This window comes from Aquarana catesbeiana, linkage group LG03 (assembly GCF_042186555.1).
Source record: "Aquarana catesbeiana isolate 2022-GZ linkage group LG03, ASM4218655v1, whole genome shotgun sequence".
In the NCBI taxonomy this organism is placed as follows: Eukaryota; Metazoa; Chordata; class Amphibia; order Anura; family Ranidae; genus Aquarana; species Aquarana catesbeiana.
In genome coordinates this window covers 744,162,680-744,184,834 of record NC_133326.1, presented here as the reverse complement: position 1 = coordinate 744,184,834, position 22,155 = coordinate 744,162,680, and the positions used below count along the sequence as shown (strand labels likewise).

The window sequence follows — 22,155 nt, the reverse complement described above, 5'->3', positions numbered from 1 at the left end:
TGAGTATTACCAGAACCCTTCACTAGAGACACCTGATGAGTATTACCAGGACCCTTCACTGGAGACACCTGATGGAGTATTACCAGAACCCTTCACTAGAGACACCTGATGAGTATTACCAGAACCCTTCACTAGAGACACCCGATGCAATATTACCAGTTCCCTTCACTGGACACACCTGATGGAATAATACCAGGACCCTTCACTGGAGACACCTGATGGAGTATTACCAGAACCCTTCACTAGAGACACCTGATGAGTATTACCAAGACCCTTCACTAGAGACACCTGATGGAATATTACCAGGACCCTTCACTGGACACACCTGATGGAATAATACCAGGACCCTTCACTGGACACACCTGATGGAATAATACCAGGACCCTTCACTGGACACACCTGATGGAGTATTATCAGAACCCTTCACTAGAGACACCTGATGGAGTATTATCAGAACCCTTCACTAGAGACACCTGATGAGTATTACCAGGACCCTTCACTAGAGACACCTGATGAGTATTACCAGGACCCTTCACTAGAGACACCTGATGGAATATTACCAGGACCCTTCACTAGAGACACCTGATGAGTACTACCAGGCCCCTTCACTAGAGACACCTGATGGAATATTACCAGGACCCTTCACTGGAGGCACCTGGAGTGCTACCAGGACCCTTCACTAGAGACACCTGATGGAATATTACCAGGACCCTTCACTAGAGAGACACCCGATGGAGCATTACCAGGACCCTTCACTAGAGACACCTGATGAGCATTACCAGGACCCTTCACTAGAGACACCTGATGGAGTATTACAAGGACCCTTCACTGGAGACACCTGATGAGCATTACCAGGACCCTTCACTAGAGACACCTGATGAGTATTACCAGGACCTTTCACTGGAGGCACCTGATGGATTACCACCAGGCCCCTTCACTGGAGACACCTGATGGAATATTACCAGGACCCTTCACTGGAGACAACTGATGGAATACTACCAGGACCCTTCACTGGAGGCACCTGGAGTACTACCAGGACCCTTCACTGGAGGCACCTGATGGAGTATTACTAGAACCCTTCACTAGAGACACCTGATGGAATATTACCAGGACCCTTCACTGGAGACACCTGATGGAGTATTACCAGAACCCTTCACTTGTAGACACCTGATGAGTATTACCAGAACCCTTCACTAGAGACACCTGATGGAGTATTACCAGAACCCTTCACTAGAGACACCTGATGAGTATTACCAGAACCCTTCACTAGAGACACCTGATGAGTATTACCAAGACCCTTCACTAGAGACACCTGATGGAATATTACCAGGACCCTTCACTGGACACACCTGATGGAATAATACCAGGACCCTTCACTGGACACACCTGATGGAATAATACCAGGACCCTTCACCGGAGACACCTGATGGAGTATTATCAGAACCCTTCACTAGAGACACCTGATGAGTATTACCAGGACCCTTCACTAGAGACACCTGATGGAATATTACCAGGACCCTTCACTAGAGACACCTGATGAGTATTACCAGGACCCTTCACTAGAGACACCTGATGGAGTATTACCAGAACCCTTCACTAGAGACACCTGATGGAGTATTACCAGGACCCTTCACTAGAGACACCTGATGAGTATTACCAGGACCCTTCACTGGAGGCACCTGGAGTACTAACAGGACCCTTTGCTAGAGACACCTGATGAGTATTACCAGAACCCTTCACTGGAGGCACCTGAACGCCATCATCTGGAAGGGGGTTGACATACTTTTAGCCATATAGTGGGTGCGATGGTCAGGTGACCTTATACTTTGGGCCATATAGTGGGTGCGATGGTTATGTGACTCCATACTTTTGGACATATAGTGGGTGCGATGGTCATGTGACCCCATACCCTTGGCCATATAATGGGTGCGATGGTCAGGTGACCCCATACTCTTGGCCATATAATAGGTATATATTATATATTCGTATTGAATTGTGATGATTGAACTGTGACCCCCTGCAGGTGACCAATCATGACACAAACAGATATGAGCTACTCACAGAATCGGTGAAGCCAGACTGCTGGTTGGCGTGTTCAAGCTGCTTCTGGAGAGGAATACCGCTGCTGGGAGGGATAAACCCTGGAGGAGGACACAGAGGGGAACAATCAGCCCGATTTCTGGATCCAGCAGTAGAAGGAATGAAATCACACATTGGAGAGCGCAGGACAAGATACTAAACACAGGACAGATCCTTACATACACAATATCACTCTGCTGCTTGTGTTCTGGAGTCAGGGAGATCGGAGTCTAAGTGAACGGGGTCCAGGGGATTGGCCTTTAAGGGATCAGAGTCTGAGGGATTGGAGTCTAGTAGATCGAAGAAATGGGAGACTAAAATATTGGAGTCTCGGGGATGGGAGTCTCGGGGGGGGGGGGGGTTTCAGAGTCTAGGGGATGGGAGTGTAGGATATCAGAGTCGGAGACTAAGGGTCTGAAGTCGGCAGGATCAGAAACAAATCAGAAAGGAAGGGATTGGCGACTAAAGGATGGGAATATAAGGGGAACGGAATCTAAGGATTGGAGTCTAAGGGATCGGACTCTAACAGATCAAAGGGATCAGAGTCTAAGAGATCAAAGTCTAGGAGACGGGGGTCCAGGGAATCAGAGTCTAGGAGATCGAAGTCTAGGAGACGGGGGTCCAGGGAATCAGAGTCTAGGAGATCGAAGTCTAGGAGACGGGGGTCCAGGGGATCGAAGTCTAGGAGACAGGGGTCCAGGGGATCGAAGTCTAGGAGATCGAAGTCTAGGAGACGGGGGTCTTTACCTATATATAGACAATGGTTATGGTGTTGGGGGAGGAGAGTTCTACCTATATATGGACAATGGTTATGGTGTTGGGGAAGGGGAGTTCTACCTATATATGGACAATGGTTATGGGGCTGGGGGAGGGGAGTTCTACCTATATATGGACAATGGTTATGGGGCTGGGGGAGGGGAGTTCTACCTATATATGGACAATGGTTATGGGGCTGGGGGAGGGGAGTTCTACCTATATATGGACAATGGTTATGGGGCTGGGGGAGGGGAGTTCTACCTATATATGGACAATGGTTATTGGGCTGGGGGAGGGGAGTTCTACCTATATATGGACAATGGTTATTGGGCTGGGGGAGGGGAGTTCTACCTATATATGGACAATGGTTATGGGGCTGGGGAGTTCTACCTATATATGGACAATGGTTATGGGGCTGGGGGGTTCTACCTATATATGGACAATGGTTATGGGGCTGGGGGAGGGGAGTTCTACCTATATATGGACAATGGTTATGGGGCTGGGGGAGGGGAGTTCTACCTATATATGGACAATGGTTATGGTGTTGGGGGAGGGGAGTCCTACCTATATATGGACAATGGTTATGGGGCTGGGGAGTTCTACCTATATATGGACAATGGTTATGGGGCTGGGGGGTTCTACCTATATATGGACAATGGTTATGGGGCTGGGGGAGGGGAGTTCTACCTATATATGGACAATGGTTATGGGGCTGGGGGAGGGGAGTTCTACCTATATATGGACAATGGTTATGGGGCTGGGGGAGGGGAGTTCTACCTATATATGGACAATGGTTATGGGGCTGGGGGAGGGGAGTCCTACCCATATATGGACAATGGTTATGGTGTTGGGGGAGGGGAGTCCTACCCATATATGGACAATGGTTATGGTGTTGGGGGAGGGGAGTCCTACCCATATATGGACAATGGTTATGGTGTTGGGGGAGGGGAGTCCTACCTATATATGGACAATGGTTATGGGGCTGGGGAGTTCTACCTATATATGGACAATGGTTATGGGGCTGGGGGGTTCTACCTATATATGGACAATGGTTATGGGGCTGGGGAGGGGAGTTCTACCTATATATGGACAATGGTTATGGGGCTGGGGGAGGGGAGTTCTACCTATATATGGACAATGGTTATGGGGCTGGGGGGTTCTACCTATATATGGACAATGGTTATGGGGCTGGGGGGTTCTACCTATATATGGACAATGGTTTTGGGGCTGGGGGAGGGGAGTTCTACCTATATATGGACAATGGTTATGGGGCTGGGGGAGGGGAGTTCTACCTATATATGGACAATGGTTATGGGGCTGGGGGAGGGGAGTTCTACCCATATATGGACAATGGTTATGGTGTTGGGGGAGGGGAGTCCTACCCATATATGGACAATGGTTATGGTGTTGGGGGAGGGGAGTCCTACCTATATACCAATGGTTATGGGGCTGGGGGAGGGGAGTTCTACCTACATCTTATGCAGGACAATCATGATGGCTGTTGAGGGAAAGGTTCTACAAACATCTCTAGGTGAGAAGGTCGGAGCGAGGAGTGTTATTGATGTACCTAGCAGGGCAATGGCAATGAGACTGAGGGGGGGGATGGGGTGTATAGAAAGTGACAGAAGGTCGAACCTGCATGAGCTCCAGTATAATGACCATGGACTGCATATCCTTGCTGCTGGTGGGACAGGTACTGCATGGTGGGGAAAGCAGAAGGACCTACAAGAGAAAAGGACTGGAATTAGAACAGCGGAATACAATTCACAGAGTCTTCCATGAGAGCTGAAAGCCATTCTGACCTCTGATAGGCTGGCTGCCTGTATAGCTGACCGGTCCAGCCTGGGCTGCTCCAAAGCTATGCTGTGACTGGCTGACGGTATAAGGGCTGTGACCTGATTGGCTGGTCTGGTACTGGCCATGTTCTGCTGCAGTGGGACTGAAGGACGGCTGTGTCGAATAATGACGGCCCTGGGAGGAAGTTAGGAGAATAAGATGAAATTCTGAGGCACAGGACCAAGACAACAACAAAGGAACAGAAAATGATACTCACAGTTATAACGGGAGGACCAAACATCTGCTTGGCCCGATCGGCCATAAGAGAGCTGTGCCTGGAATGACCTCCAGGACTCCCTGAAAGAAGACGGATGGAAGAAGAGGACATTCAAAAGGTTCATATCTACACACCTTACAAGACGTGTCTACTCCACCAGAAGACTGGTCCTGTGTGAGGTCGCTTCCTGCCTGTGGTCAGGACTGGTCCTGTGTGAGGTCGCTTCCTGCCTGTGGTCAGGACTGGTCCTGTGTGAGGTCGCTTCCTGCCTGTGGTCAGGACTGGTCCTGTGTGAGGTCGCTTCCTGCCTGTGGTCAGGACTGGTCCTGTGTGAGGTCGCTTCCTGCCTGTGGTCAGGACTGGTCCTGTGTGAGGTCGCTTCCTGCCTGTGGTCAGGACTGGTCCTGTGTGAGGTCGCTTCCTGCCTGTGGTCAGGACTGGTCCTGTGTGAGGTCGCTTCCTGCCTGTGGTCAGGACTGGTCCTGTGTGAGGTCGCTTCCTGCCTGTGGTCAGGACTGGTCCTGTGTGAGGTCGCTTCCTGCCTGTGGTCAGGACTGGTCCTGTGTGAGGTCGCTTCCTGCCTGTGGTCAGGACTGGTCCTGTGTGAGGTCGCTTCCTGCCTGTGGTCAGGACTGGTCCTGTGTGAGGTCGCTTCCTGCCTGTGGTCAGGACTGGTCCTGTGTGAGGTCGCTTCCTGCCTGTGGTCAGGACTGGTCCTGTGTGAGGTCGCTTCCTGCCTGTGGTCAGGACTGGTCCTGTGTGAGGTCACTTCCTGCCTGTGGTCAGGACTGGTCCTGTGTGAGGTCACTTCCTGCCTGTGGTCAGGACTGGTCCTGTGTGAGGTCACTTCCTGCCTGTGGTCAGGACTGGTCCTGTGTGAGGTCACTTCCTGCCTGTGGTCAGGACTGGTCCTGTGTGAGGTCACTTCCTGCCTGTGGTCAGGACTGGTCCTGTGTGAGGTCGCTTCCTGCCTGTGGTCAGGACTGGTCCTGTGTGAGGTCGCTTCCTGCCTGTGGTCAGGACTGGTCCTGTGTGAGGTCGCTTCCTGCCTGTGGTCAGGACTGGTCCTGTGTGAGGTCGCTTCCTGCCTGTGGTCAGGACTGGTCCTGTGTGAGGTCGCTTCCTGCCTGTGGTCAGGACTGGTCCTGTGTGAGGTCGCTTCCTGCCTGTGGTCAGGACTGGTCCTGTGTGAGGTCGCTTCCTGCCTGTGGTCAGGACTGGTCCTGTGTGAGGTCGCTTCCTGCCTGTGGTCAGGACTGGTCCTGTGTGAGGTCGCTTCCTGCCTGTGGTCAGGACTGGTCCTGTGTGAGGTCGCTTCCTGCCTGTGGTCAGGACTGGTCCTGTGTGAGGTCGCTTCCTGCCTGTGGTCAGGACTGGTCCTGTGTGAGGTCGCTTCCTGCGTGTGGTCAGGACTGGTCCTGTGTGAGGTCGCTTCCTGCGTGTGGTCAGGACTGGTCCTGTGTGAGGTCGCTTCCTGCCTGTGGTCAGGACTGGTCCTGTGTGAGGTCGCTTCCTGCCTGTGGTCAGGACTGGTCCTGTGTGATGTCGCTTCCTGCCTGTGGTCAGGACTGGTCCTGTGTGATGTCGCTTCCTGCCTGTGGTCAGGACTGGTCCTGTGTGATGTCGCTTCCTGCCTGTGGTCAGGACTGGTCCTGTGTGATGTCGCTTCCTGCCTGTGGTCAGGACTGGTCCTGTGTGATGTCGCTTCCTGCCTGTGGTCAGGACTGGTCCTGTGTGATGTCGCTTCCTGCCTGTGGTCAGGACTGGTCCTGTGTGATGTCGCTTCCTGCCTGTGGTCAGGACTGGTCCTGTGTGATGTCGCTTCCTGCCTGTGGTCAGGACTGGTCCTGTGTGATGTCGCTTCCTGCCTGTGGTCAGGACTGGTCCTGTGTGATGTCGCTTCCTGCCTGTGGTCAGGACTGGTCCTGTGTGATGTCGCTTCCTGCCTGTGGTCAGGACTGGTCCTGTGTGATGTCGCTTCCTGCCTGTGGTCAGGACTGGTCCTGTGTGATGTCGCTTCCTGCCTGTGGTCAGGACTGGTCCTGTGTGATGTCGCTTCCTGCCTGTGGTCAGGACTGGTCCTGTGTGATGTCGCTTCCTGCCTGTGGTCAGGACTGGTCCTGTGTGATGTCGCTTCCTGCCTGTGGTCAGGACTGGTCCTGTGTGATGTCGCTTCCTGCCTGTGGTCAGGACTGGTCCTGTGTGATGTCGCTTCCTGCCTGTGGTCAGGACTGGTCCTGTGTGATGTCGCTTCCTGCCTGTGGTCAGGACTGGTCCTGTGTGATGTCGCTTCCTGCCTGTGGTCAGGACTGGTCCTGTGTGATGTCGCTTCCTGCCTGTGGTCAGGACTGGTCCTGTGTGATGTCGCTTCCTGCCTGTGGTCAGGACTGGTCCTGTGTGATGTCGCTTCCTGCCTGTGGTCAGGACTGGTCCTGTGTGATGTCGCTTCCTGCCTGTGGTCAGGACTGGTCCTGTGTGATGTCGCTTCCTGCCTGTGGTCAGGACTGGTCCTGTGTGATGTCGCTTCCTGCCTGTGGTCAGGACTGGTCCTGTGTGATGTCGCTTCCTGCCTGTGGTCAGGACTGGTCCTGTGTGATGTCGCTTCCTGCCTGTGGTCAGGACTGGTCCTGTGTGATGTCGCTTCCTGCCTGTGGTCAGGACTGGTCCTGTGTGATGTCGCTTCCTGCCTGTGGTCAGGACTGGTCCTGTGTGATGTCGCTTCCTGCCTGTGGTCAGGACTGGTCCTGTGTGATGTCGCTTCCTGCCTGTGGTCAGGACTGGTCCTGTGTGATGTCGCTTCCTGCCTGTGGTCAGGACTGGTCCTGTGTGATGTCGCTTCCTGCCTGTGGTCAGGACTGGTCCTGTGTGATGTCGCTTCCTGCGTGTGGTCAGGACTGGTCCTGTGTGAGGTCGCTTCCTGCGTGTGGTCAGGACTGGTCCTGTGTGAGGTCACTTCCTGCGTGTGGTCAGGACTGGTCCTGTGTGATGTCGCTTCCTGCGTGTGGTCAGGACTGGTCCTGTGTGAGGTCCCTTCCTGCGTGTGGTCAGGACTGGTCCTGTGTGATGTCGCTTCCTGCGTGTGGTCAGGACTGGTCCTGTGTGATGTCGCTTCCTGCGTGTGGTCAGGACTGGTCCTGTGTGATGTCGCTTCCTGCGTGTGGTCAGGACTGGTCCTGTGTGATGTCGCTTCCTGCCTGTGGTCAGGACTGGTCCTGTGTGATGTCGCTTCCTGCCTGTGGTCAGGACTGGTCCTGTGTGATGTCGCTTCCTGCCTGTGGTCAGGACTGGTCCTGTGTGATGTCACTTCCTGTGTGTGGTTAGGACTGGTCCTGTGTGTGGTCAGGACTGGTCCTGTGTGATGTCACTTCCTGCGTGTGGTCAGGACTGGTCCTGTGTGATGTCGCTTCCTGTGTGTGGTCAGGACTGGTCCTGTGTGATGTCACTTCCTGCGTGTGGTTAGGACTGGTCCTGTGTGTGGTCAGGACTGGTCCTGTGTGATGTCACTTCCTGCGTGTGGTCAGGACTGGTCCTGTGTGATGTCGCTTCCTGCGTGTGGTCAGGACTGGTCCTGTGTGATGTCACTTCCTGCGTGTGGTTAGGACTGGTCCTGTGTGTGGTCAGGACTGGTCCTGTGTGATGTCACTTCCTGTGTGTGGTCAGGACTGGTCCTGTGTGATGTCGCTTCCTGCCTGTGGTCAGGACTGGTCCTGTGTGTGGTCAGGACTGGTCCTGTGTGATGTCACTTCCTGTGTGTGGTTAGGACTGGTCCTGTGTGATGTTGTAGCAGAGATAAGACCTCCTCGAACACTGACATCAGGAAGGGCAGTCTGCCCCCAGTCCAGGGATGTAGGACACATCTGGTATCATGTGACAGGCTGTACAGGAGACATCTTACCCTGCATGTTGAGGAGGTGAGCCCCGGCGTGCATTACCATGCCCTGCTGGTAGGCGGCAGATGTCAGAGTGCTGAGGTCACTGCGGGAGAAAGAGAGACAATACAGAGTCTGAGCACACACAATGCTAAACCTCCTTCCTTCTCCTCGGGATATACGGCAGCAAGAACGCTTTCACAAATCTAGATTTTATTTGTTTATCAATTAACAAGATCCAATCAATATTTGGGGTGTCAAACCTCCTCCGCTTTGCCTTGAAACCGGCATCTATTCTATTAAATGACACCGTCCTCTGCTCCGCCCACACCGTCCACCCACACCGTCCTCTGCTCCGCCCACACCGTCCACCCACACCGTCCTCTGCTCCGCCCACACCGTCCACCCACACCGTCCTCTGCTCCGCCCACACCGTCCACCCACACCGTCCTCTGCTCCGCCCACACCGTCCACCCACACCGTCCTCTGCTCCGCCCACACCGTCCACCCACACCGTCCTCTGCTCCGCCCACACCGTCCACCCACACCGTCCTCTGCTCCGCCCACACCGTCCACCCACACCGTCCTCTGCTCCGTCCACACCGTCCACCCACACCGTCCTCTGCTCCGTCCACCCACACCGTCCTCTGCTCCGTCCACCCACACCGTCCTCTGCTCCGCCCACACCGTCCACCCACACCGTCCTCTGCTCCGCCCACACCGTCCACCCACACCGTCCTCTGCTCCGCCCACACCGTCCACCCACACCGTCCTCTGCTCCGCCCACACCGTCCACCCACACCGTCCTCTGCTCCGCCCACACCGTCCACCCACACCGTCCTCTGCTCCGCCCACACCGTCCACCCACACCGTCCTCTGCTCCGCCCACACCGTCCACCCACACCGTCCTCTGCTCCGCCCACACCGTCCACCCACACCGTCCTCTGCTCCGCCCACACCGTCCACCCACACCGTCCTCTGCTCCGCCCACACCGTCCACCCACACCGTCCTCTGCTCCGCCCACACCGTCCACCCACACCGTCCTCTGCTCCGCCCACACCGTCCACCCACACCGTCCTCTGCTCCGCCCACACCGTCCACCCACACCGTCCTCTGCTCCGCCCACACCGTCCACCCACACCGTCCTCTGCTCCGCCCACACCGTCCACCCACACCGTCCTCTGCTCCGCCCACACCGTCCACCCACACCGTCCTCTGCTCCGCCCACACCGTCCACCCACACCGTCCTCTGCTCCGCCCACACCGTCCACCCACACCGTCCTCTGCTCCGCCCACACCGTCCACCCACACCGTCCTCTGCTCCGCCCACACCGTCCACCCACACCGTCCTCTGCTCCGCCCACACCGTCCACCCACACCGTCCTCTGCTCCGCCCACACCGTCCACCCACACCGTCCTCTGCTCCGCCCACAATGTCCACCCACACCGTCCTCTGCTCCACCCACACCGTCCTCTGCTCCACCCACACCGTCCTCTGCTCCACCGACCATGTCCACCCACACCATCCTCTGCTCCACCCACACCATCCTCTGCTCCACCCACAATGTCCACCCACACCGTCCTCTGCTCCACCCACAACGTCCACCCACACCGTCCTCTGCTCCACCCACACCGTCCACCCACACCGTCCTCTGCTCCACCCACACCGTCCACCCACACCGTCCTCTGCTCCACCCACACCGTCCTCTGCTCCACCCACACCGTCCTCTGCTCCACCCACACCGTCCTCTGCTCCACCCACACCGTCCTCTGCTCCACCCACACCGTCCACCCACACCGTCCTCTGCTCCACCCACAATGTCCTCCCACACCGTCCTCTGCTCCACCCACAATGTCCACCCACACTGTCCTCTGCTCCACCCACACCGTCCTCTGCTCAGCCCACACCGTCCACCCACACCGTCCTCTGCTCCACCCACACCGTCCTCTGCTCCACCCACAATGTCCTCCCACACCGTTCTCTGCTCCGCCCACAATGTCCACCCACACCGTCCTCTGCTCCGCCCACAATGTCCACCCACACCGTCCTCTGCTCCGCCCACAATGTCCACCCACACCGTCCTCTGCTCCGCCCACAATGTCCACCCACACCGTCCTCTGCTCCGCCCACAATGTCCACCCACACCGTCCTCTGCTCCGCCCACAATGTCCACCCACACCGTCCTCTGCTCCGCCCACAATGTCCACCCACACCGTCCTCTGCTCCGCCCACACCATCCTCTGCTCCACCCACACCGTCCACCCACACCGTCCTCTGCTCCGCCCACACCGTCCACCCACACCGTCCTCTGCTCCGCCCACACCGTCCACCCACACCGTCCTCTGCTCCGCCCACACCGTCCACCCACACCGTCCTCTGCTCCGCCCACACCGTCCACCCACACCGTCCTCTGCTCCGCCCACACCGTCCACCCACACCGTCCTCTGCTCCGCCCACACCGTCCACCCACACCGTCCTCTGCTCCGCCCACACCGTCCACCCACACCGTCCTCTGCTCCGCCCACACCGTCCACCCACACCGTCCTCTGCTCCGCCCACACCGTCCACCCACACCGTCCTCTGCTCCGCCCACACCGTCCACCCACACCGTCCTCTGCTCCGCCCACACCGTCCTCTGCTCCGCCCACAATGTCCACCCACACCGTCCTCTGCTCCGCCCACAATGTCCACCCACACCGTCCTCTGCTCCACCCACAATGTCCACCCACACCGTCCTCTGCTCCACCCACACCGTCCTCTGCTCCACCCACACCGTCCTCTGCTCCACCGACCATGTCCACCCACACCATCCTCTGCTCCACCCACACCATCCTCTGCTCCACCCACAATGTCCACCCACACCGTCCTCTGCTCCACCCACAACGTCCACCCACACCGTCCTCTGCTCCACCCACACCGTCCACCCACACCGTCCTCTGCCCCACCCACACCGTCCACCCACACCGTCCTCTGCTCCACCCACACCGTCCTCTGCTCCACCCACACCGTCCTCTGCTCCACCCACACCGTCCTCTGCTCCACCCACACCGTCCACCCACACCGTCCTCTGCTCCACCCACAATGTCCACCCACACTGTCCTCTGCTCCGCCCACACCGTCCACCCACACCGTCCTCTGCTCCACCCACACCGTCCTCTGCTCCACCCACACCGTCCTCTGCTCCACCCACACCGTCCACCCACACCGTCCTCTGCTCCACCCACAATGTCCACCCACACTGTCCTCTGCTCCACCCACACCGTCCTCTGCTCCGCCCACACCGTCCACCCACACCGTCCTCTGCTCCGCCCACACCGTCCTCTGCTCCGCCCACAATGTCCTCCCACACCGTCCTCTGCTCCGCCCACAATGTCCACCCACACCGTCCTCTGCTCCGCCCACAATGTCCACCCACACCGTCCTCTGCTCCGCCCACAATGTCCACCCACACCGTCCTCTGCTCCGCCCACAATGTCCACCCACACCGTCCTCTGCTCCGCCCACAATGTCCACCCACACCGTCCTCTGCTCCGCCCACAATGTCCACCCACACCGTCCTCTGCTCCGCCCACAATGTCCACCCACACCGTCCTCTGCTCCGCCCACAATGTCCACCCACACCGTCCTCTGCTCCGCCCACAATGTCCACCCACACCGTCCTCTGCTCCGCCCACAATGTCCACCCACACCGTCCTCTGCTCCGCCCACAATGTCCACCCACACCGTCCTCTGCTCCGCCCACAATGTCCACCCACACCGTCCTCTGCTCCGCCCACAATGTCCACCCACACCGTCCTCTGCTCCGCCCACAATGTCCACCCACACCGTCCTCTGCTCCGCCCACACCATCCTCTGCTCCACCCACACCGTCCACCCACACCGTCCTCTGCTCCACCCACAATGTCCACCCACACCGTCCTCTGCTCCACCCACACCATCCTCTGCTCCACCCACAATGTCCACCCACACCGTCCTCTGCTCCACCCACACCGTCCTCTGCTCCACCGACAATGTCCACCCACACCGTCCTCTGCTCCACCCACAATGTCCACCCACACCGTCCTCTGCTCCACCCACACCGTCCACCCACACCGTCCTCTGCTCCACCCACAATGTCCACCCACACCGTCCTCTGCTCCACCCACAATGTCCACCCACACCGTCCTCTGCTCCACCCACACCGTCCTCTGCTCCACCCACACCGTCCGCCCACACCGTCCTCTGCTCCACCCACAATGTCCGCCCACACCGTCCTCTGCTCCACCCACAATGTCCGCCCACACCGTCCTCTGCTCCGCCCACACCGTCCTCTGCTCCGCCCACACCGTCCTCTGCTCCGCCCACAATGTCCACCCACACCGTCCTCTGCTCCACCCACACCGTCCTCTGCTCCACCCACACCGTCCTCTGCTCCACCGACCATGTCCACCCACACCATCCTCTGCTCCACCCACACCATCCTCTGCTCCACCCACACCATCCTCTGCTCCACCCACAATGTCCACCCACACCGTCCTCTGCTCCACCCACAACGTCCACCCACACCGTCCTCTGCTCCACCCACACCGTCCACCCACACCGTCCTCTGCTCCACCCACACCGTCCACCCACACCGTCCTCTGCTCCACCCACACCGTCCTCTGCTCCACCCACACCGTCCTCTGCTCCACCCACACCGTCCTCTGCTCCACCCACACCGTCCACCCACACCGTCCTCTGCTCCACCCACACCGTCCTCTGCTCCACCCACAATGTCCTCCCACACCGTCCTCTGCTCCACCCACAATGTCCACCCACACTGTCCTCTGCTCCACCCACACCGTCCTCTGCTCCGCCCACACCGTCCACCCACACCGTCCTCTGCTCCACCCACACCGTCCTCCCACACCGTTCTCTGCTCCGCCCACAATGTTCACCCACACCGTCCTCTGCTCCGCCCACAATGTCCACCCACACCGTCCTCTGCTCCGCCCACAATGTCCACCCACACCGTCCTCTGCTCCGCCCACAATGTCCACCCACACCGTCCTCTGCTCCGCCCACAATGTCCACCCACACCGTCCTCTGCTCCGCCCACAATGTCCACCCACACCGTCCTCTGCTCCGCCCACAATGTCCACCCACACCGTCCTCTGCTCCGCCCACAATGTCCACCCACACCGTCCTCTGCTCCGCCCACACCATCCTCTGCTCCACCCACACCGTCCACCCACACCGTCCTCTGCTCCGCCCACAATGTCCACCCACACCGTCCTCTGCTCCGCCCACACCGTCCACCCACACCGTCCTCTGCTCCGCCCACACCGTCCACCCACACCGTCCTCTGCTCCGCCCACACCGTCCACCCACACCGTCCTCTGCTCCGCCCACACCGTCCACCCACACCGTCCTCTGCTCCGCCCACACCGTCCACCCACACCGTCCTCTGCTCCGCCCACACCGTCCACCCACACCGTCCTCTGCTCCGCCCACACCGTCCACCCACACCGTCCTCTGCTCCGCCCACACCGTCCACCCACACCGTCCTCTGCTCCGCCCACACCGTCCACCCACACCGTCCTCTGCTCCGCCCACACCGTCCACCCACACCGTCCTCTGCTCCGCCCACACCGTCCACCCACACCGTCCTCTGCTCCGCCCACACCGTCCTCTGCTCCGCCCACAATGTCCACCCACACCGTCCTCTGCTCCGCCCACAATGTCCACCCACACCGTCCTCTGCTCCACCCACAATGTCCACCCACACCGTCCTCTGCTCCACCCACACCGTCCTCTGCTCCACCCACACCGTCCTCTGCTCCACCGACCATGTCCACCCACACCATCCTCTGCTCCACCCACACCATCCTCTGCTCCACCCACAATGTCCACCCACACCGTCCTCTGCTCCACCCACAACGTCCACCCACACCGTCCTCTGCTCCACCCACACCGTCCACCCACACCGTCCTCTGCTCCACCCACACCGTCCACCCACACCGTCCTCTGCTCCACCCACACCGTCCACCCACACCGTCCTCTGCTCCACCCACACCGTCCTCTGCTCCACCCACACCGTCCTCTGCTCCACCCACACCGTCCTCTGCTCCACCCACACCGTCCACCCACACCGTCCTCTGCTCCACCCACAATGTCCACCCACACTGTCCTCTGCTCCGCCCACACCGTCCACCCACACCGTCCTCTGCTCCACCCACACCGTCCACCCACACCGTCCTCTGCTCCACCCACACCGTCCTCTGCTCCACCCACACCGTCCTCTGCTCCACCCACACCGTCCTCTGCTCCACCCACACCGTCCTCTGCTCCACCCACACCGTCCACCCACACCGTCCTCTGCTCCACCCACAATGTCCACCCACACTGTCCTCTGCTCCGCCCACACCGTCCACCCACACCGTCCTCTGCTCCGCCCACACCGTCCACCCACACCGTCCTCTGCTCCACCCACACCGTCCTCTGCTCCACCCACACCGTCCTCTGCTCCACCCACACCGTCCACCCACACCGTCCTCTGCTCCACCCACAATGTCCACCCACACTGTCCTCTGCTCCACCCACACCGTCCTCTGCTCCGCCCACACCGTCCACCCACACCGTCCTCTGCTCCGCCCACACCGTCCTCTGCTCCACCCACAATGTCCTCCCACACCGTCCTCTGCTCCGCCCACAATGTCCACCCACACCGTCCTCTGCTCCGCCCACAATGTCCACCCACACCGTCCTCTGCTCCGCCCACAATGTCCACCCACACCGTCCTCTGCTCCGCCCACAATGTCCACCCACACCGTCCTCTGCTCCGCCCACAATGTCCACCCACACCGTCCTCTGCTCCGCCCACAATGTCCACCCACACCGTCCTCTGCTCCGCCCACAATGTCCACCCACACCGTCCTCTGCTCCGCCCACAATGTCCACCCACACCGTCCTCTGCTCCGCCCACAATGTCCACCCACACCGTCCTCTGCTCCGCCCACAATGTCCACCCACACCGTCCTCTGCTCCGCCCACAATGTCCACCCACACCGTCCTCTGCTCCGCCCACAATGTCCACCCACACCGTCCTCTGCTCCGCCCACAATGTCCACCCACACCGTCCTCTGCTCCGCCCACAATGTCCACCCACACCGTCCTCTGCTCCGCCCACAATGTCCACCCACACCGTCCTCTGCTCCGCCCACAATGTCCACCCACACCGTCCTCTGCTCCGCCCACAATGTCCACCCACACCGTCCTCTGCTCCGCCCACAATGTCCACCCACACCGTCCTCTGCTCCGCCCACAATGTCCACCCACACCGTCCTCTGCTCCGCCCACACCATCCTCTGCTCCACCCACACCGTCCACCCACACCGTCCTCTGCTCCACCCACAATGTCCACCCACACCGTCCTCTGCTCCACCCACACCATCCTCTGCTCCACCCACAATGTCCACCCACACCGTCCTCTGCTCCACCCACACCGTCCTCTGCTCCACCCACACCGTCCTCTGCTCCACCCACACCGTCCTCTGCTCCACCCACAATGTCCACCCACACCGTCCTCTGCTCCACCCACACCGTCCACCCACACCGTCCTCTGCTCCACCCACAATGTCCACCCACACCGTCCTCTGCTCCACCCACAATGTCCACCCACACCGTCCTCTGCTCCACCCACACCGTCCTCTGCTCCACCCACACCGTCCGCCCACACCGTCCTCTGCTCCACCCACAATGTCCGCCCACACCGTCCTCTGCTCCACCCACAATGTCCGCCCACACCGTCCTCTGCTCCGCCCACACCGTCCTCTGCTCCGCCCACACCGTCCTCTGCTCCGCCCACACTGTCCTCTGCTCCGCCCACAATGTCCACCCACACCGTCCTCTGCTCCACCCACACCGTCCTCTGCTCCACCCACACCGTCCTCTGCTCCACCCACAATGTCCACCCACACCGTCCTCTGCTCCACCCACAATGTCCACCCACACCGTCCTCTGTTCCACCCACACCATCCTCTGCTCCACCCACACCATCCTCTGCTCCACCCACACCATCCTCTGCTCCACCCACACCATCCTCTTCTCTACTAAAACCGTCAACTGTGCATGATTGACCCCAATTTTATTCTGCAGCAGGACAAACACCCCAAACATACAGCCAATGTGATTAAGAACTATCTTCAGTGTAAAGAAGAAGAAAAAGAAGGAGTCCTGGAAGTGATGGTTTGGCCCCAACAGAGCCCTGATCATGGAGTCTGTCTGGGATGATGACATGGAGACAGAAGGATTTCAGGCTGCCGATGTCCACAGAAGATCTGTGCTTAGTTCTCTGAGATGTAGATAGAACTACTTACCTACCAAGGTCCTTCAAATACTGCGTGCAAGTGTCCCTAGAAGAAGATAAAGAGGGGTCACCCCAAATATACTCCCTCCAATCGTGTGTGCAATTGTGTAATGTGTGCGTCACACCCAGCCTCATCTCCCGTGTGTGTGTTACACCCAGCCTCATCTCCCATGTGTGTGTTACACCCAGCCTCATCTCCCATGTGTGGGTCACACCCAGCCTCATCTCCCGTGTGTGGGTCACACCCAGCCTCATCTCCCGTGTGTGGGTCACACCCAGCCTCATCTACCGTGTGTGGGTCACACCCAGCCTCATCTCCCGTGTGTGGGTCACACCCAGCCTCATCTCCCGTGTGTGGGTCACACCCAGCCTCATCTCCCGTGTGTGGGTCACACCCAGCCTCATCTACCGTGTGTGTGGGTCACACCCAGCCTCATCTACCGTGTGTGTGGGTCACACCCAGCCTCATCTCCCGTGTGGGGGTCACACCCAGCCTCATCTCCCGTGTGGGGGTCACACCCAGCCTCATCTCCCGTGTGTGGGTCACACCCAGCCTCATCTCCCGTGTGTGGGTCACACCCAGCCTCATCTCCCGTGTGTGGGTCACACCCAGCCTCATCTACCGTGTGTGTGGGTCACACCCAGCCTCATCTCCCGTGTGTGTGGGTCACACCCAGCCTCATCTCCCGTGTGTGTGGGTCACACCCAGCCTCATCTCCCGTGTGTGTGGGTCACACCCAGCCTCATCTCCCATGTGTGGGTCACACCCAGCCTCATCTCCCGTGTGTGTGGGTCACACCCAGCCTCATCTCCCGTGTGTGTGGGTCACACCCAGCCTCATCTCCCGTGTGTGTGGGTCACACCCAGCCTCATCTCCCGTGTGTGTGGGTCACACCCAGCCTCATCTCCCGTGTGTGTGGGTCACACCCAGCCTCATCTCCCGTGTGTGTGGGTCACACCCAGCCTCATCTCCCGTGTGTGTGGGTCACACCCAGCCTCATCTCCCGTGTGTGTGGGTCACACCCAGCCTCATCTCCCGTGTGTGTGGGTCACACCCAGCCTCATCTCCCGTGTGTGTGGGTCACACCCAGCCTCATCTCCCGTGTGTGTGGGTCACACCCAGCCTCATCTCCCGTGTGTGTGGGTCACACCCAGCCTCATCTCCCGTGTGTGTGGGTCACACCCAGCCTCATCTCCCGTGTGTGTGGGTCACACCCAGCCTCATCTCCCGTGTGTGTGGGTCACACCCAGCCTCATCTCCCGTGTGTGTGGGTCACACCCAGCCTCATCTCCCGTGTGTGTGGGTCACACCCAGCCTCATCTCCCGTGTGTGTGGGTCACACCCAGCCTCATCTCCCGTGTGTGTGGGTCACACCCAGCCTCATCTCCCGTGTGTGTGGGTCACACCCAGCCTCATCTCCCGTGTGTGTGGGTCACACCCAGCCTCATCTCCCGTGTGTGTGGGTCACACCCAGCCTCATCTCCCGTGTGTGTGGGTCACACCCAGCCTCATCTCCCGTGTGTGTGGGTCACACCCAGCCTCATCTCCCGTGTGTGTGGGTCACACCCAGCCTCATCTCCCGTGTGTGTGGGTCACACCCAGCCTCATCTCCCGTGTGTGTGGGTCACACCCAGCCTCATCTCCCGTGTGTGTGGGTCACACCCAGCCTCATCTCCCGTGTGTGTGGGTCACACCCAGCCTCATCTCCCGTGTGTGTGGGTCACACCCAGCCTCATCTCCCGTGTGTGTGGGTCACACCCAGCCTCATCTCCCGTGTGTGTGGGTCACACCCAGCCTCATCTCCCGTGTGTGGGTCACACCCAGCCTCATCTCCCGTGTGTGTGGGTCACACCCAGCCTCATCTCCCGTGTGTGGGTCACACCCAGCCTCATCTCCCGTGTGTGTGGGTCACACCCAGCCTCATCTCCCGTGTGTGGGTCACACCCAGCCTCATCTCCCGTGTGTGTGGGTCACACCCAGCCTCATCTCCCATGTGTGGGTCACACCCAGCCTCATCTCCCGTGTGTGGGTCACACCCAGCCTCATCTCCCGTGTGTGGGTCACACCCAGCCTCATCTCCCGTGTGTGGGTCACACCCAGCCTCATCTCCCGTGTGTGGGTCACACCCAGCCTCATCTCCCGTGTGTGTGGGTCACACCCAGCCTCATCTCCCGTGTGTGTGGGTCACACCCAGCCTCATCTCCCGTGTGTGGGTCACACCCAGCCTCATCTCCCGTGTGTGGGTCACACCCAGCCTCATCTCCCGTGTGTGTGGGTCACACCCAGCCTCATCTCCCGTGTGTGGGTCACACCCAGCCTCATCTCCCGTGTGTGGGTCACACCCAGCCTCATCTCCCGTGTGTGGGTCACACCCAGCCTCATCTCCCGTGTGTGGGTCACACCCAGCCTCATCTCCCGTGTGTGGGTCACACCCAGCCTCATCTCCCATGTGTGTGGGTCACACCCAGCCTCATCTCCCATGTGTGTGGGTCACACCCAGCCTCATCTCCCATGTGTGGGTCACACCCAGCCTCATCTCCCGTGTGTGGGTCACACCCAGCCTCATCTCCCGTGTGTGGGTCACACCCAGCCTCATCTACCGTGTGTGTGGGTCACACCCAGCCTCATCTCCCATGTGTGTGGGTCACACCCAGCCTCATCTCCCATGTGTGTGGGTCACACCCAGCCTCATCTCCCATGTGTGTGGGTCACACCCAGCCTCATCTCCCATGTGTGTGGGTCACACCCAGCCTCATCTCCCGTGTGTGGGTCACACCCAGCCTCATCTCCCATGTGTGGGTCACACCCAGCCTCATCTCCCGTGTGTGGGTCACACCCAGCCTCATCTCCCGTGTGTGTGGGTCACACCCAGCCTCATCTCCCGTGTGTGTGGGTCACACCCAGCCTCATCTACCGTGTGTGTGGGTCACACCCAGCCTCATCTCCCGTGTGTGTGGGTCACACCCAGCCTCATCTCCCGTGTGTGTGGGTCACACCCAGCCTCATCTCCCGTGTGTGGGTCACACCCAGCCTCATCTCCCGTGTGTGGGTCACACCCAGCCTCATCTCCCGTGTGTGGGTCACACCCAGCCTCATCTCCCGTGTGTGGGTCACACCCAGCCTCATCTCCCGTGTGTGGGTCACACCCAGCCTCATCTCCCGTGTGTGGGTCACACCCAGCCTCATCTCCCGTGTGTGGGTCACACCCAGCCTCATCTCCCGTGTGTGGGTCACACCCAGCCTCATCTCCCGTGTGTGGGTCACACCCAGCCTCATCTCCCGTGTGTGGGTCACACCCAGCCTCATCTCCCGTGTGTGGGTCACACCCAGCCTCATCTCCCGTGTGTGGGTCACACCCAGCCTCATCTCCCGTGTGTGGGTCACACCCAGCCTCATCTCCCATGTGTGTGGGTCACACCCAGCCTCATCTCCCATGTGTGTGGGTCACACCCAGCCTCATCTCCCGTGTGTGGGTCACACCCAGCCTCATCTCCCGTGTGTGGGTCACACCCAGCCTCATCTACCGTGTGTGTGGGTCACACCCAGCCTCATCTCCCATGTGTGTGGGTCACACCCAGCCTCATCTCCCATGTGTGTGGGTCACACCCAGCCTCATCTCCCATGTGTGTGGGTCACACCCAGCCTCATCTCCCATGTGTGTGGGTCACACCCAGCCTCATCTCCCGTGTGTGGGTCACACCCAGCCTCATCTCCCGTGTGTGGGTCACACCCAGCCTCATCTCCCGTGTGTGGGTCACACCCAGCCTCATCTCCCGTGTGTGGGTCACACCCAGCCTCATCTCCCGTGTGTGTGGGTCACACCCAGCCTCATCTCCCGTGTGTGGGTCACACCCAGCCTCATCTCCCGTGTGTGGGTCACACCCAGCCTCATCTCCCGTGTGTGGGTCACACCCAGCCTCATCTCCCGTGTGTGGGTCACACCCAGCCTCATCTCCCATGTGTGTGGGTCACACCCAGCCTCATCTCCCATGTGTGTGGGTCACACCCAGCCTCATCTCCCGTGTGTGGGTCACACCCAGCCTCATCTCCCGTGTGTGTGGGTCACACCCAGCCTCATCTCCCGTGTGTGGGTCACACCCAGCCTCATCTCCCGTGTGTGGGTCACACCCAGCCTCATCTCCCGTGTGTGGGTCACACCCAGCCTCATCTCCCGTGTGTGTGGGTCACACCCAGCCTCATCTCCCGTGTGTGGGTCACACCCAGCCTCATCTCCCGTGTGTGGGTCACACCCAGCCTCATCTCCCATGTGTGGGTCACACCCAGCCTCATCTCCCGTGTGTGTGGGTCACACCCAGCCTCATCTCCCGTGTGTGTGGGTCACACCCAGCCTCATCTCCCGTGTGTGGGTCACACCCAGCCTCATCTCCCATGTGTGGGTCACACCCAGCCTCATCTACCGTGTGTGGGTCACACCCAGCCTCATCTACCGTGTGTGGGTCACACCCAGCCTCATCTCCCGTGTGTGGGTCACACCCAGCCTCATCTCCCATGTGTGTGGGTCACACCCAGCCTCATCTCCCATGTGTGGGTCACACCCAGCCTCATCTCCCATGTGTGGGTCACACCCAGCCTCATCTCCCATGTGTGGGTCACACCCAGCCTCATCTCCCATGTGTGGGTCACACCCAGCCTCATCTCCCGTGTGTGTGGGTCACACCCAGCCTCATCTCCCGTGTGTGTGGGTCACACCCAGCCTCATCTCCCGTGTGTGGGTCACACCCAGCCTCATCTACCATGTGTGGGTCACACCCAGCCTCATCTCCCGTGTGTGGGTCACACCCAGCCTCATCTCCCGTGTGTGTGGGTCACACCCAGCCTCATCTCCCGTGTGTGTGGGTCACACCCAGCCTCATCTCCCGTGTGTGTGGGTCACACCCAGCCTCATCTCCCATGTGTGGGTCACACCCAGCCTCATCTCCCGTGTGTGTGGGTCACACCCAGCCTCATCTCCCGTGTGTGTGGGTCACACCCAGCCTCATCTCCCGTGTGTGTGGGTCACACCCAGCCTCATCTCCCGTGTGTGTGGGTCACACCCAGCCTCATCTCCC

General features: G+C 59.7%; 1 protein-coding gene across 4 annotated transcripts in view; it reads right to left on the bottom strand.

Annotated features, from left to right (window-relative positions):
- The window catches only part of GPS2 (G protein pathway suppressor 2), a 46,009-nt gene that overhangs the window by 9,904 nt on the left and 13,950 nt on the right, over nt 1-22,155 (bottom strand). For 3 of the 4 annotated variants that reach the window (XM_073623496.1, XM_073623495.1, XM_073623498.1), the window contains exons 5-10: nt 17,096-17,131; nt 8,784-8,863; nt 4,889-4,968; nt 4,638-4,806; nt 4,471-4,557; nt 2,062-2,141 (exon numbers count right to left, since the gene is read on the bottom strand). In XM_073623496.1, coding sequence (XP_073479597.1) covers nt 2,062-2,141; nt 4,471-4,557; nt 4,638-4,806; nt 4,889-4,968; nt 8,784-8,863; nt 17,096-17,131 — 532 coding nt within the window. The remainder of the gene's footprint in view (nt 1-2,061; nt 2,142-4,470; nt 4,558-4,637; nt 4,807-4,888; nt 4,969-8,783; nt 8,864-17,095; nt 17,132-22,155) is intronic. The other variant, XM_073623497.1, reaches the window with a different exon arrangement.